This window comes from Ochotona princeps, chromosome 7 (assembly GCF_030435755.1).
Source record: "Ochotona princeps isolate mOchPri1 chromosome 7, mOchPri1.hap1, whole genome shotgun sequence".
Taxonomy (NCBI): domain Eukaryota; kingdom Metazoa; phylum Chordata; class Mammalia; order Lagomorpha; family Ochotonidae; genus Ochotona; species Ochotona princeps.
In genome coordinates, this window is record NC_080838.1 from 7282812 (window position 1) to 7298045 (window position 15234).

A 15234-nucleotide genomic window follows, 5' to 3' on the forward strand; every position below is an offset into this window, starting at 1 on the left:
GGGGGGTTGCCCTGTCACACGTGTGTGCCTGTTCTGCATCCAGCCTTGAAACGTGTCAGCTCAGCTAAACAGCTTCATTTTCTCCAGCCAGCTCTTCCCCATTTAAAGTCATAATCCTTTTGTTTCTGACATCACAGCAAAGGTTCCGGTGTCTCCGAGGACCAGAATGGCAGAAAAGCAATCACAGCAGCCATTGGCTCTTAAACGGATTGTTGTTCGTGAATTTGGCTCTAAATCCCTAGTCAGCAACAAATGGCCCGATTTTCTTTCTGGGTGAATTGCCTATAAACTAATGATAAATCGCCATGTATCCCATATTTAGTACTCTGCCTTAAAGCTAATAGTTTGAAGTAGTATCGGAAACCATATTGACTGGCTTGAGGCCGCCCCATCTCAGAGAGGTGTAAAGCATTCACCTTCTAACCACTGTTGAAGGAAAATCCATTTGGCCAACATTGTTGTGCACCATATTTCAGCACCATGCAGTTTTCAAAATTGATTTTATTTTTCATTTTCCACAATGTATCCGGCACTTGGCAGCTTGAGGGTGTGTGGACAGTGAACTCCGCACACATTGTGTTGTGGTAAAGTTGAGTGGAAGCTGCATCTTCCGACTGTGGCCCTGCACCGCCAGCAGCTCCCGTCTTTCAGGTGCAGGGGACAGGCGGCTGGCCGGAGCCGGGAGGGCACTCTGGGCTCTGCGCCATCTGACCTGCCCAGGATGGAGAAAGTGTAAGAAGGAGTGACAGTGCTAGGTGCTCAGTCTCACGGACCTACGGGAGCTTCTGTCCCCAAGCCACCCCAAAGCCCAGTTTCCTCTTTGTGCAGGAAGTTCTCTTCCTGGGCAGATGTCGGAGGAGACAAGCAGGTCCCCACAGCCGTTCAGCACCATTACTGTCGTCGGGCTGCAGCCCAGAAGCTTCTCCCCTACACTGGGACTGTTGGGCAGTTGTGGCTGTACGGACACTAAACTGTGTCTCAAAACCATCAATGGACTTACCACTAGCACACTTCCCGTGTCTCCTCATGGCAGGTCATGTTCCTTGACCATGCCCATCTGCTGACAACTTCTCTTAGCTCAGTTATTTGTATTTTGATTATCCAAGGGGCATTCTGCTTCCCGAACTGGTCCCTGCCCCTCCCCACTCCCCGCCCTCCAATACACACATCTCACCCAGAGTCGGTGCCTCTCAGAGTTGTAAACTTGTCTACGCTTCCTCCCTGAAGAGCACTGGTGGCCCGGCTTGCTGCAGGATAGGTCTGAGTGTGCTTCCAGAGACCACGCGAGGACCGCTGTGGGCCATTCTGCTCGGATCTTAGGGGCTTCCCAGGCTACGGAGAAGCCTTGTGTGGGAATCGTGAGGGAACGAACCCAAGCCCTCTACCTCTAGTTGAGTGCCCTCAGCACGGGCGGCAGGGCCTCCCCTGCCCCATGGGTCAGTTCAGAGCTTGTGCAAGTGCCCTGATCCTGTAGATGGCAGCAACGAGGCCCGGTTTGCTATCTGGAGACCCCCAATGGAGGGGCACGTCTCCTTCACCAGCCTCCAGCACCCTCCAACACCCGTGAACTCCCTGTTGTGTCCCCATAAGGAGCACTTGCCGAAAGAGTTTTACAGCTGCTCCTGTTTCCAGAAAACTCAGCCACTGTCCCCTAACCTCTGCGCCATGGAGGATGGATATAGTGCTGGTTTGTGCCACATTGGGACCCGAGAGAGCTGTGCCCTGTTGAAACCACTACCGCTCGGGGTGCAGGGGTAGGTGGAACTGCCTCTGTCGGGGGTGGTGTGCCCTGTTAGGTATAAACCCGCTGCTGAGAAACGCATGTCAGGGGATCAGGGTGCAAAACCATAAAATGCCACATGCTCACCCTCAAAACCACATGAGAAATCATGGGCTTCGTCTTGATGCATCGGCAGGTATTGGAGAACTCTGTGGGCCCAGGGGAGCTCTGGCCACTGTCCCACCCCTGGGTGCCTGTGTGTGTGCGTGTGTGTGTGTGATGCTGTTTTCCTGTCTGGCTGGGGACGGGGTGTGTGTGTGTGTGTGTGTGTGTGTGTTGAGCACCACATGGCTTGATGTACATTGGCAAAAGCAGAAAGATACACTTGCCATTTTTTTTCTTAAGCTAATTGCAAAGCTTTTGCAATACCTAAAAAAAAAATGTACTGTGTTGGAAAGGCAGTTACTGAGGATGAAGGAGAGAAAGAGAAAGATCTTCTGTCAACTGGTTCACTCCACCAAATGGCCACAGTGGCCGGGGCTGGGCCTGTCCGAAGCTAAAGGAACTAGGAGCTCCATGTGAGTCTCCCATGTGGGAGGCCAGGGCCCGAGCAGTGGGGCTGCCATCCGCTGCATTCCAAGGTGCATTAGCAGGGAGCTGGGTCAGAAGTGGAACAGTTGGGACAGACACAAAAAGCTCCCATAAGGAATGCGGGTGTCGCAGGCCACACTTTACATGCTAAGCCACACCACTGTCCCTACAGCCACGTTCATATCATAACTGTCTTTGAGCAGCTGGCAGCTGTGGAATAAATAATGGGGAGGTTCTTCTTCTGAGGTGCTCATTGCTTGATGGTTGCTCACTTTGGTCTCCAGAGAGGCGGGCAGTCAGAGGCCATTGCACGTGTTCAATGAAGCAGAAGTTTGACTCCGAGCTCCTCTGCTTTCTTGCTGTGTGGCCTCAAGCAAGTTAGTGCAGAGGGCGTGGGCAGGATTGAAGGAATTTGTAGAAAGAAGGCACTTTAGAACAGTACACAGCACCTTTGTAACCACTGTTGTTCTGTACCATTCTTGTCCTTGTCATCGTTAGTAGTAGTGGTAGCTGCTGCCGTGTCCGGCTGCCTACTCCATGTCTAATGGGCGGGCAGGCTGTGCTGCTGGGAGCCTGCCCCCAGCCCAGGCTTCCACTCGGGGCTCCAGCAGCTGCCAGGATTCTCCCTGCCACATAACCAGCTATTGTTCCGCCTGCTTTTTCATCAGTCTGCTTCTGGGTAGCTGTCTCTAGCAAACTGTATTCTGCTTACAAATATAGTGCAGCCTCATGTCAGGCCTCCGTTAGACATGTGACTTAGAACAATAGTTGCGGTTGAAAAATCGGACCTTCATCCTCTGCCAACTTGAAGGCTTCCTCCTTCCTCCTCTGAAGGTAGAATGCAGGAGAAGCTTGGGCAGGGCTGCCGCCAGGGCCCTCTGTGGGGTCTATTGAGGTCCCATCCCTCAGAGCAGGTGGGGCAGATGAAGAGGGCATCCCTCAGCCTTGCCTCCCGCCCGTGTGGATCAGTCGACAAAGCCATTAGTAACTGAGGCTTCCTGTTAGCGTCTTAAGAGGCTGACCCTGCATTGACTCCAAATGTAATTGAGTGCTTTGGGGAAATTCGATTAAATATGAAAAAGATGCTTCCTGGTCATGAAGCCATACAGCTGTCTGATGTTCTACAAATGATGAGACCGCTTCTCCCCGCCACGTCCATGGGCTCTGAAGGGACGGTTAGACCTAGTCGCCAGGCGGCCAAGACCTGTCACGTGTGGGATGGATCAGCGCTCAGCCGAACGCCTGCCTTTTGCAGAGGTTGCTCAGGGCCCCTAAAACAGTGGCTCTTGTGTTTCGCTCTTGCCTAGGATTTTTCTGGAAGGGAATTACTGTGTTTCTCAGCAAACCAGATGGTGGCACTGACAGGCCCACCAGAGACCTCTGAGAGCTGCGCCAAGCGTATTAGCATTTGCCAGTCTGCTAGAAAAACTAAGATAACTAGAAAATGAGACTGCATATGTGTGTGTTCGTTCCCTGGTGACAAACAGGCCTGTGCTGTAGCAGCCAATGCAGGCCATGTGTGGCCAGCTCTCACTGATCCATCAGCCTTCGGGCAACAGCAGTAGTGGCCACTCAGCCTCCTCCAGGCCCAGCCCCTGCAGCTCACCCCACTGCACTCCCCCACACTCCCGTCACAGACTTCACATCCGCTTTCAATTGTGGCTGGAAGTCACGAATGCCCTAGTGAGGTACGCGGCCTCAGCTCCAAGAGGCCTCAGCACAGCACAGATACAACATCGACAACCAGAAATCTGGCTTGCCACGGTATCTGTCCCCCAGAAGAGCTACCCAAGGGGATGGGGTGGCAGTTCATCACATCTCAGCAGCCAAGCCTAGCTTGTGCGTTCAGACGCAGTAGGCAGTGTTTCTAGATGGCCTCAGCAAGGCCTAGAGCCCGCCTCCTACCAGCGACTGCCCCCTGCGGGCCAGCGGTCTAGGCTGGAACCAGGGGAATGCGGCCCGTGGGAGGTGAAGGGGATAGTGGTTTTCAGTCTCAGGGAGTTGCAGACGTCCTCAATAGGCAGGACTTCCTGTTTGTGTTGCCTGGATCTGTCTTCATCTGTAGTCAGCCCAAGTGACCTTTGTCCTGGTGTAGCAAGAGCAGAGTCACCGCGTCGTCTTGCAGAGGAAATGCAGGGGTGAACATGGGGTTTTGCAGTAGGCTTCTCACCAGAGAGCTGATCTGTCACAGAGGGCGTGTAGAATCTTTTTCCCTCATTATTATGGAATTTCTTCAGCCACTGTGTGCTGTGTATATATTACAGCTTCTATGGTAGCTGAACTCGGAGGGCAGTTTGGTAAGGATGTCTGGTTCCCCCCACCCCCAGGATCTTATTTCTCTGGAAAGTTCTTTAGGTTGATGAAGGGTCGGGTGGGGCAGTGGGTGGAGCAGCCTTAGTTATCTGTGAACTTGGAATGTTTCAAGGGAAGTGTCGCTCCAGTGGAGTTTCAGCAGGTGTGGGAAATCTGCTAATGACAACAGTACCTTTGCACTTAGAAACCACAGCTTCCCCCTGGGAGTGGCGCAGGCTTTTCTTTTTCTTACACAATACCCAGGGAAGACTTAGCTAGACGTCTTGGTTCTGCCACAGGGATGTGACTTCTGAGTGCCTTGTTACTCCTGCACGGCGGCATGGAAATTCCGGTGTTTGAGGGTGGGTGTGGTTCCCGTGTGACGTCACCAGATATTCCCAGGTGGTGGGAAACGTTGCGTCTCTCCACGCCGCCACAGCCCTGACTCAGCACTGCTCACACAGGGAGCACGGGCAGTGTGGCTCCGGCTCGGGCAGGGGTGAGGACATACAGCTGGCTGCTACCGCGGGCAGGACGAGGCAGGGCTGGCTGTCCTGAGCATGGCCCAGGAAGTCTAGGAGCCAGCTGCTCTCCACATGGAGTTGGCCTCACTGGGCCCCGTGTGCCCACATTCTTCTACATTTTCAAAACGTGCCAGAACCATTCCTGTCTGCCTCTTGAGATGCCCTGAAGAGGAATATAGTTCCTTGTGCGGCTTTTCCAGAAGCAGAGCATCCTCCTGGCTCCTCCTTCCTTTGCTCTTCCCTTCCCTTCCTCTCTAACCATCCCTGGGACACTCGGTCAAGGGCAGGACCTGAAAAGGGAAAGGGCCTTGAACCTAGGCCAGAAGTGGCCGGCCTGTTTGCATCTCCAGGCTGAAGTCCACAACCCTGGCTGGCCCCAAGCACAGAGGACCTGTGGGGGCTGGGGGACCTCACTGGCCTTGGGTTATCCAAGTCAAGGCCTTCTCAGGTGGCTTGCTCCTTGGAGGAGAGGCTTTGTTAATGCATAGCGGCCCCTTCCTAAAAGCAAGGAGAATTTTCTGGTAACATCGGAATGCGCGGCACAGGAAGAGTGGCTATATTCAAGGAGGCGGGGGGAGGGAGGGCAGTGCTCGGATTTGCTGATCTTTCATTTGGGGGGGGGAGTTTTTATGTAATTCGTTTTTTTTCCTTTACAGAATGAAGTTGGGCTGCTGGAGTTCTTCCAAAATGTGATAAAAGAAACTAGGGCAGAGCCAAAAAAGGTGACTGGCTGGGTCCTCAACACTTTCCTGGGCTATTTAAAGCAGCAGAACCTCGCCGTCAGTGAGAGGTGAGTGCGGCCTGGGCCTCCTGTCTCCTTTGATCCCGGCCCCTGTAGTCCAGAAGCCACCGAACTAGGGCAGCTAGGCTCCACGTTCAGCTCCGTCGGGACTCCAGACACGACAACAACCCCTCCCCACCCCCTGTGACCTCCAGAGTCTAAAAATGCTCTCCGACCCCTCCAAAAATATAAAACTTCCCACACAACACCATGTCCTTTGCGCTGTGCAAAGAGGCTGGCCGCTCCAAGATGAGTAAAACCAGGGAGGCGGGTCCTTGCAGGGGACTCAGGCCTTAGAGAAGTACCAGGCAGGCAGGCAGGCAGGCAGCGACCCAGCAATGCCCCGATTCAGCTGAAGCCATACACAGGGGCTGCAGGTGCACACTACAGGGCAAGAGGCAAGCAAGCCTTGCCCAGGGAGGGGGCTGCTGGAGCCCAGCTCAAGAGCAAGTACAAGCATGTTGGGGGACCCAGGATAGCCAGAGCTGGTGGGGTGCTAAGGCAGGCAGGTGCGGGGGAGCAAGGCTGCGAGGAAGGCTAGAGCCATGTGGAGGACCCGGGGAGCCTTTGCCAAGATCCCAGGTTGCCCCCAGCCCCGCACTGGGGGCATTCGGAGCTCCTGAGCTGGCTGGGGCTTAAACAGCCCGCACTGCTCTCCCACAGTCCCAGAAGTCCAAGATGGTGGAGCAGGCTGCTCCGTTTCCTGGCTTGTAGCTGGCCTTGCTCAAGGTGGGAGAAGCAGAAAATCAGTTCTGCAGCTCCCTGTGTGGGCTCTGAGCCCATCGCGCAGCCTCGGCCAGGCGGCTCAGCCCAGCCCGCTGGCCCACCCGAGGCGCCCATCTCCCAGCACTCTCGTGTCAAAGGGTCATCCAAGGGTCAGAGCTTTGGTCCGTGCACTCGAGGGGGACACAAGCATTCAGTCATATGCTAGGCAGCAGAGCAGAGGCTGGTCTTCTCTCAGGGCTGTTGGTGAGCAATGCCCAGGCGCTGGGGCCACTGGCACAGTGTCTGGATTTCATGCCCAGACAACAACGGGAAGTGGGGGCACGTCTTCAGGCTAGAGGAGCCCTAGGAGGAGGAACGAGCTTAGAGGCAGTGGGGGGAGGCATCACCACATCCGCTTCTGAACAAGGCCGAGTGTGAGCTGCTCGTGGGGCAGACCTCGTTCTGGCTCAGGGGTTGGCCCGTGCAGGAGAGGGCTGGGTCCGCAGCTCGCAGCAGGCCGGGGACGCCTGGGTTTGCTCACCCTGTGCCATGCGCTGAGCCGGGAGAAGGGCAGGTGCAGGCCCTGTCCCGGAGAACTGACCTGGAGGCACGTGATAGCAGAGCCGTGGTGGCGGGACCCCAAGAGGGCACGGCAGTAAGAGCTAAGGCAGGCCCGGGCCCTGGCAAAGGGGGAGGAGAATTGGCCAGCAGAGCCCTCCAGGTGACAGCCTTCCAGGTGCAGGAACCAGCACGTGTGAGCCTCCTGAGGGGAGCCTGGGCGTGAGGCTGTGGCATTGCAGACCCACGCTCTAGGGTAAACATGCACTTGGCTGCAAATTAGGAGTATCTGACATCAGCAAGTGACCTCAGCATCAGACAGATGGCACAGGAGGCAGGCTCTGGCAAGCGAGGACAGCTGAAGGAGGAAGCTGAGGCTCCTGGCATGTCTGAGCAGCAAGGAAGTAGGCCGAGGGGAGAGAAGTGTGCTGGGGGATCAGGAGAGAGGTGGTGTCACAGCCACTAGAGACAGGGCACGCTGTGAGAAGGGGGCAGCAGGCGAGGGCGTGGACAGTGAGCGAGACTCCCATGGGGCCTCCAGGTAGGTTGCAGCACCCTTGTCTGAGCGGTCTCCCGGCCCAGGATGGGTGGGTGGAGACACACACTCACTGACAGGAGGTTCCAGCAGGTGCCGACTTAGAGGTTAGCTGTGTAGTGTAAGCCTCACACTTGGCCTGCCACACTCCATGCGTGCCCCCAGGCGTCAGTGTGGCCCCTGGCTTTGCTCCCAGCTGTGACTTGTCACTGAAACTCCCCTCTACTATCCAGCACACCATGGCCAGTAGCAGAAGCTGTCCCTAGAGAGGTAATGGAGGAGACAGTGTCTCAGGGCCTCGATGGCACTCAGGGAAGGCTGTGGGGGACAAAGCGTCAGAGAGCAAGCACGATTGTGAACAGGAGGAACACGGCTGCTCGGAGCCGAGGCTGCAGGAAGGCTCAGGAGGGAAGCTGATGGCTCGCTGGGCCATAGCTGGGTGGTGAGGCAGGGCGCGTGATGGAATCAGAATGCCAGAGGGGGAAGGGCATGGGGACTCAGCTGTGAACCTGTGAGATGCCTGCCGAGCATGGGTCGGCAGGTCATGTTTGGAGGAGAGCAGGGCCTGGTGGGTCTCCTGGGGTCGCCACCATGTAGTGTCAGTGTTTAATTCAGGGCAGAAAGGCCTGCTCCCTGCTGTAAAACTGGACTGATTTTTAGGGGAGCGCACAGCTGGGAGATGCATGTGTTAGGCTGCACTAATCTGGGAAGACACATGTTTGGTCTTCAAGAGCACACACAAAGCTTTTGGCTCTAAGCACAGGGTGTTGCATTTTGTTGATTGTTTTCATGGAGCTGCTGAAGGTTAATCATGGAAATCTTTTAGGTGGCATCTGGTTCAACCCTTTACCTAGCAAATGGGGCCCTGAGGTCGTGAGAGAAGAAGTGACTTCCTGACGCCAAGGCCCCTAACTGAGGTCAATTTTTCTGTGGTAGGCTGTGGAGTGGGGGCTTCACATAGCAGCCATCTTGGTGGTTGCTAAATGAGTGTAGAGAAGAATTAACCTGCTGTGTGAACTTGGAACCCTTGATATTTACCCAACTACTTATTAGCACTGGAGTTTCAAGAACCCAAAGGGTACCCATTTCTAGACACAGGTTAGCTTAACAGGTACAGAGACCAGCCTGGCTTCCGTGGCCTTCCCCACCCAGGGAACATGGCTAGCACAAGGCTTTGTGGCAGGCGGAGATCCGGGATCAGAATGCCTGAGACCAGGAGGGCTTCCTAGTTTAGACTGTGTTCTCAGCACCCCTAATCTGAAAATCTGAAATCCAAAATGCCCAGGAATATGGAACTTGCTGAACTCAGAAAGTGCTAGCTTTTGGAGCATTTTAGAGTTTGGATTTTTGGATTTGCAGCAGACACTTAGGGAGGACAGGTGCTGACTTGACTCCCCCGGGATAGCAGCACGGATTAGACTGGATGTGTGCGGGGCAACAGCAGGGGAGCCAGACTGTGAAGTTTGAGTTCAATTTAGAACAAGGGGTCACAAGCTGCGGCCTGAGGCCTGAGGCCCAGCAGCCGGGTTCGTTTCTCTGTCACAAGCCTGGCCCTGGCGTTTCTGCAGCTCATGTGGGCAGCACGCAGGCATCTCATGACCAAAAAGGAGCCACGAGTGTGGTGAGCATTGTGGGGACACGGAGGTGACTGAGAAGTGCCAGGCTGGATGGGGAGGCCTCGCTGTAGGCTCTGACGACCTCCTGAATCCAGGCCGCAAGAGGAATTTCTCTAAGAGCTGGTGTTGGTAGTTACTGGCAGTCCCGTGTCCTTTATGTCATTGATGTGATCTGCAGGTGCTGTGCTTCCTAAAATCCACGTGTCCTCCCCATGAAGCCAGGGTATTGGCGGATGGGAGAGCCCTTGTGAGGAGTTAGGGCCTGCAGGTGGGGCCTTCTGAGTGAGGTTGGTGTCCGTAGACTGAGACTGCCAGTGCCAGTGCCCTCCTGCCATGCTGTGAGGACACACCCTGGAGGGCACAAGCGCTGAGAAAGCTGGCCCTGGGCATACACTGACCTAGGCGCCTGGGGCTTGCACTCACAGCCTCCAGAGCTGGGGTCTGTGCGCTGTCACAGCAGTCCCCGTGCCTCCTGTGGCCACTGGAGCCCTGTCTTGTGCCTGCTCTAGGAAGGCAGGCGGCCCTTGGTGTGTGCCATGGGCTGCACACACAGTCGGTGCCGGGAGGTGATGGACCAGCACGTCTGGCCGGCTTGGGAACGTCCCTGAAGTCCTAAGCTTCAGCAGACCCCCTACTCCTTGGCACTTGTTGGTGTAAGGGGAGGTTGGGAAGAATGCTAGTCTACTTTGCAGCCTTCTGCCCCGCTGCCCTCCAAGATTTCTTCCAAGTGGCCCACACAGGATCCAGGTACCAGCTCAGGAATGCTGGCGGCCCTGCCCACCGCTTGTCCCTAGCTTGAACAGAGCAGCAGCCGCAGGAGGCAAGCAGCCTTGACTCCCAGCCGGGTGGAAGCAGTGAGCCTAACCAGGACTGTGTGTCGGTTGGGAATTTAAGGGAGCCTGCCCAAGGGGCCAAGTTGTGGCTGCTTGGTGTTATATAAGAGCTTCCAAAGAAATGTATCATGAGTGCTGGGGCCCAAGACTTAACCAGGAGACATTTGCAAGTGGCATGTACCATTCCAGGGCCTTCATTTACATACCCTGATGTGCTATTTATAAGTCGCCCCTTTGTGTGTATAGCAGTTCCCTAAGGCCCCAGACAGACAGCATATCACTGGCTGGTGACACTCATTTGGTAGTGGTGGACGGCGTGTCTGTAACCGGGTGCTGTGCTCAGTTTCCCCCTTTTATATCATGCCATTCTAGCGTGATACAAGGCAGGTCGCAGATCTGGGGCCTCTGTGAGGCCCCCAGCCGTTGTGACCTGCAGAGGACAGAGCATGGGGGGACGAGGAGGACAGGGATGAACGAAGAGGTGGCCAGCAGCCCCTTGTCCCCTCCCAGAAAATCTCTTTACAACAGCAAGGAGTTGATGTCTGCACGGAAGCCCGTAGAAGTGTGGCTGGTTCAGCTCTTTTGTTTCGAGTAATGTTTAGGCTGTTCTTTCAGTCCAAACTATTCAATTAATGCATTTTTTCCCCTTTTCTCCTTGTAGTTGATGAATTTCGCAGCCCCGGCTTTTTCTTACTAATTGCCCTAAGCAGCTGTCTGTTGGTGCGGTTCCTCTCTAGCATCCATTATCGTTGGAAGTAAAATAAAAAAAGACATTAGTCCCCAAAACTTGGAATAGCCTAACATGCAAAGTAAATAGAGCAGAGCCTAGTTGGTATGTTGTTTTCACACCGAGCATGAATCTAGTCTTTGTTTGTTTGTTTTAAAGATGTGTTTATTTTTATTTGAAAGAGTTACAAAGAAGGAGAGACAGAGTTCTCCACTGGTTCACTCCCCAAGTGGCTGCAGTGGCCAGAGCTGAGCTGGTTAGAAGCAAGGAGCCACGAGCTTCTTCCGGGTCTCTCACGTGGCTGCAGGCTTGGACCTTTCCCAGATCACAGCAGAGACCTGAATCAGAAGTAAAGTGGCCACAACTTGAACCTGCACCCAAATGGGATGCTGGTGCCACAGGCAGAAGCTTAAGCTGCTAAGCCACTGCAGTACCCTGAGTCAAATCATTTAAACTTAGAGGTTGGAAGCTTTGGTTTCTAAGGAACTGCTAATGAGCCCCCTGCTGATGTGAAATGCCCACTTACTTTCTCCTCTCTTCGGGGGGGCCACCAGTCCTGTGCCAGCCTCTGCACTCGCTGAGCTTCTCGACCTGCTGGACAGTCGGGCCATCTCATCGACAGCAGCTAAACAGGTACGTGGGCACTTGCCCCAGCCCTGCCCACCTGGTCTCAGTGAGTGCCCACTATGAAACCCAGAGGCCATCCTCACAGGGAAGCATCACCCCCTAAGGTGTCCAGTGCTCACGCTGTGCTTCTGGGCAGAGAGGGACGTGCAGTCCCTCAGCAGGGGTGTGAGGCCAGCATGGGCCGCACAGGCGATGTGCAGCCTGTCTTTGCGAACGGAGAACAGTGTTGCATGACTATCCCTGAGTGTCTTCCCCCAAACGTTTGTTTATGTAAAAGGCTGGGCCTGACAGCTCGTGGCCGCCAGACTCTGTGTGGTCCCCCTGGTACCAAGGGCACCCGCCCGGTCCCCGGGCTGCCCCTGTCCCCAAGTGTGTCCTCAGCAGGGCGAGCGGTGGCTGCTGTGCCCTGTGTGGATAAAGTGTTAGGCGTGTGCCCAGCGTGGGGGAACTCAGCTGAGAAGGCAGCTGCTAGCCACAAGCTGCCCAGCTGTGCCAGGTGGGTGACTCCTGGGTCCTGACTCCTGGGATGTTGAAAATGCTTCCATGTCAGGACCCAGAACCACAGGGCACACCCAGCGGCTGACTCAATGCTGCCTCGGAGATGGCCTCTGTGGGTGCCTCGGCCAAGGCTTCATGTCACATTGCCAGGCCTTTGTGTCTGATGTGCCTGCGCGCTGACAGCAGGGCCGGGGGCACAGCACACAGCATGGCTGCCTTCAGCTAACTGGGCGGCTCTGCGGGGCCCTTGCCAGCTCTGCGCCGTGAACCTGGGGTGCACCTGCTAAAGGCTCCGACTCCCCTCCCCCAGGAGGCTGCCCACGCCTCTTCTAGGAGTGGCCGTGGCTTCCTAGGAAGACAAACAACGTATTGTGGCAGGTTTGGATGGCCCAGGGGTAGGGAAGAATATATGAATACCTGGGAACTGACATGCTGTAGCATTTGAAATCAAAGAGGGAAAAAAAACCTCTTTCCTACCTATCCTGTCCCACAAAAAAAAAAAAAAAAAAAAGGAAAAAAAGGCGGGGCTAGGCCTTGCACAGTAGGACAACTGCAGTGAGGATGAGGAGGAAAGTGCTGTACAAGGCAGCAGCTCACCCGGGCAGTGGTGGGGCGCTTCGCCGCTGGCCAATGGCCGCGCATGCCTGTGAAGGCGCTGAGCGGATGCTGCCCACCACTGTGCAGGCGGGCCCCAGCAGGAGTGTGGGAGGAAGGTGTGTCCCCGGGAGGGACTCCCACGTGGGTCACTGCCTTGGATTTTCTGAAGAACATCACCCAGTTTCTGGTTGGCTGTGAAGAATTCCATGCAGAGCAGTAAGAAGGTACTTTCCTGCCCCCTTGAGATGCCAGCCCTGACAGCAGGTGGACAGCGCTCCCTCCCGGCTTCTCCGCAGGCACATCTGGGGTTAGAGAGAGAACAGCTCCTCAAAAACAAGATAAGCCAGCGTGCTGGTGTGGGCGGTTTTTTGTGTAGGATGTGTTCAGTGCATTGCTGTCATCTCCCATGCTAGAACCCCATCACCAGCCCTGAGAAGGCAGCCTGCTCTGTGTGCCGGGAGCCCGTTCGTTTTCTATGCCGAGGCTGCTCTTATGTGGCGTGTGCGGAAGCCATGCAGCGTGGGCTGTCGTGTCTCGCTCCTGGCGCCCAGCGTGGCCCGTGCAGCTGCTTTACTCCCTTTGGCAACTGAACAGCCGTGCCGCAGTTTTCCTGTCCGAAGCCATCTGAGTTGTTTGTGCGTTTTGGCTGTTGGCTAGTGCTGTTTGCAGTACATGTTCTTGAGTTCTGGGGTGCATACCTGTAGGAGCAGAGCCATGGTCACAGAGTCCTTCTGTGTTGGATGCTAAGGGGGCCGCAGGGGCTGCCCCTCAGTAATGCCCCCTGCGAGGCCTGGCCTGCTGGCCTGCCCTCCCTCCCCGCGCTGCCCGTTGCGCCTTTCCACAGTGGCCATGCTGGCTTTGCATTTGCCTTTCTCTAATGACTAATTCCACTGGGCATCCTCTTGTGTCATTTTTATAATGTGCTTTAACAAATGTGTGTAGCTTTACTTCCAGTTAACGGAACAGTCTGAGCATGCCCTAGGTTCCTGGAGCCCCAGGGGCTCCAACAGTTGACTGTTCTTCCGCTTCTCCTGCTGCCGCCCCTGCTGGACCAGAAAGTTCCCTTGTGGTGAGGCAGCCGGCAGGGTGGGGCACGCTTGGCACACAAACACTCCCCAGCACTGGCTGCCCAAACTCCAGACTGACAGCATGCCCAGAGTGTCGCCCCATCCAGAGAGCATCCTGAAGTGGCCCACGGCTCCCATGCTGTCCTTGGTCCTTACTGCCACTCGCCACTTGTTCCTGTCCCCAGGTGCTTCACCGGGGCAACACCACTGAGCACCCCACCTGCCCACCTTCGGGGAGCAGCAGGCAGGTCTGCACCCAGCGCTGTCTGCTTCGCTCTTACCTGGTCGGGATGTGGCTTGGGAGTGAGCCTGAGCGCCTCACCAACCCTCATGGCTAAGGCCCTGGCTGCTCTGACCAGTGTGAGCCATTGTGGCCCTGCTGTGCCAGCTCCTAGGTCCTCATCAGTCGGTCCGGCCTGTAGCAGCCAGGCCTGCTTTGCAGAGGGGAGGCCCAGGCCTGGGCCCAAGAGCTCTGGGGAGATTGTTTATAAGCAGGGCCTTGCTGGTGCTTTGTTTCAAGCCAGGGGTTGAGCTCACCACTCTTTTCCTAAATGTTAAATGGTTCTGGCTAGGAACATTTTGTAGGAATTTTTAAAAAATGGTCTAAGTCTGGGTACCTACCAATTTGCAGTAGTTCAATTGAATTAAAAAAAAAACCTAATATCTAGGTGATGCTTTTGTTATTACTGTTAGCACTAAATTTAATAATTGAAAAGACAAATTTTATACATTTAATGAGCAAAGCCCGTGTTTGCAACACAGGACAGAAAACAAACATTGGTCACTGTGTTGACTTTCATCATTAGGAAATTGTTTTGATGGTTGACACCATCAGGGTGGCAGGGCAGAGTTTGGGCCTGGGCTCTGCACCCAGCCCTAGATCCCTGCTCACCTAGACCCTGCAACACAGCCATGACTGCGCATGTTGTTAGAACACTGCCACTCTCGTGGGAGACTTGGGTGGAATTCCAGATTCCTGGCTTCCACTCTCTGGCTGCTGGCAGGCATTTGGGAGGTGAGCCAGCAGGTGAGAGAGCTCTGCATTTTTTAAAAAGCTTTATTTGAAAACGTGACAGGGAGAGAACGATCTTCCACATGCCTATTCATGTCCTCAATGGCCCTGGCCAGGCCAGGCTGGGTTGAAGCCAGGAGCTCCATCCACATCTCCCGTGTGGGCGGCAGAAATCCAAACTCTGGAACCCCCAGGATGGGTGGCACTTAGCAGCCAGGATCTAGACTGGCCCTGTGAAAGGGGAAGCAGTGGCCCGAGCACCTGAATGATGCCTCATCAGTAAGTATACTGAGGGCACGGCACATATGGTGCCCCCATCCTGCCCACTGCGCTGCCTGGTTTGATGCAAGATGCAGTAGACAGGATATTCCCTTCCCTGTCTGAGTTGGGGTGCCTCCGGCCAGGTTCGGGTGGCTCACGGGTCACTGCACGTGTTCCCAGGTTCTGAGCCGAGGGTATACAGTGCCTGTGGCGGCTGTGCTAGGGCTATGTGGGCTGTGCTGTGATGGGGCCTCTGTATGGCTGTGGGCGCTCCCGTCTCCCCAGCTCCG

The 15234-nt window shown here is 55.3% G+C and overlaps 1 protein-coding gene across 2 annotated transcripts in view; it reads left to right on the plus strand.

The window, feature by feature from the left end:
* GATB (glutamyl-tRNA amidotransferase subunit B) overlaps positions 1-15234 on the plus strand; it is a 73916-nt gene that overhangs the window by 56624 nt on the left and 2058 nt on the right. For both annotated transcript variants that reach the window (XM_058666761.1, XM_004588171.2), the window contains exons 10-11: positions 5784-5917; positions 11437-11515. In XM_058666761.1, coding sequence (XP_058522744.1) covers positions 5784-5917; positions 11437-11515 — 213 coding nt within the window. The remainder of the gene's footprint in view (positions 1-5783; positions 5918-11436; positions 11516-15234) is intronic.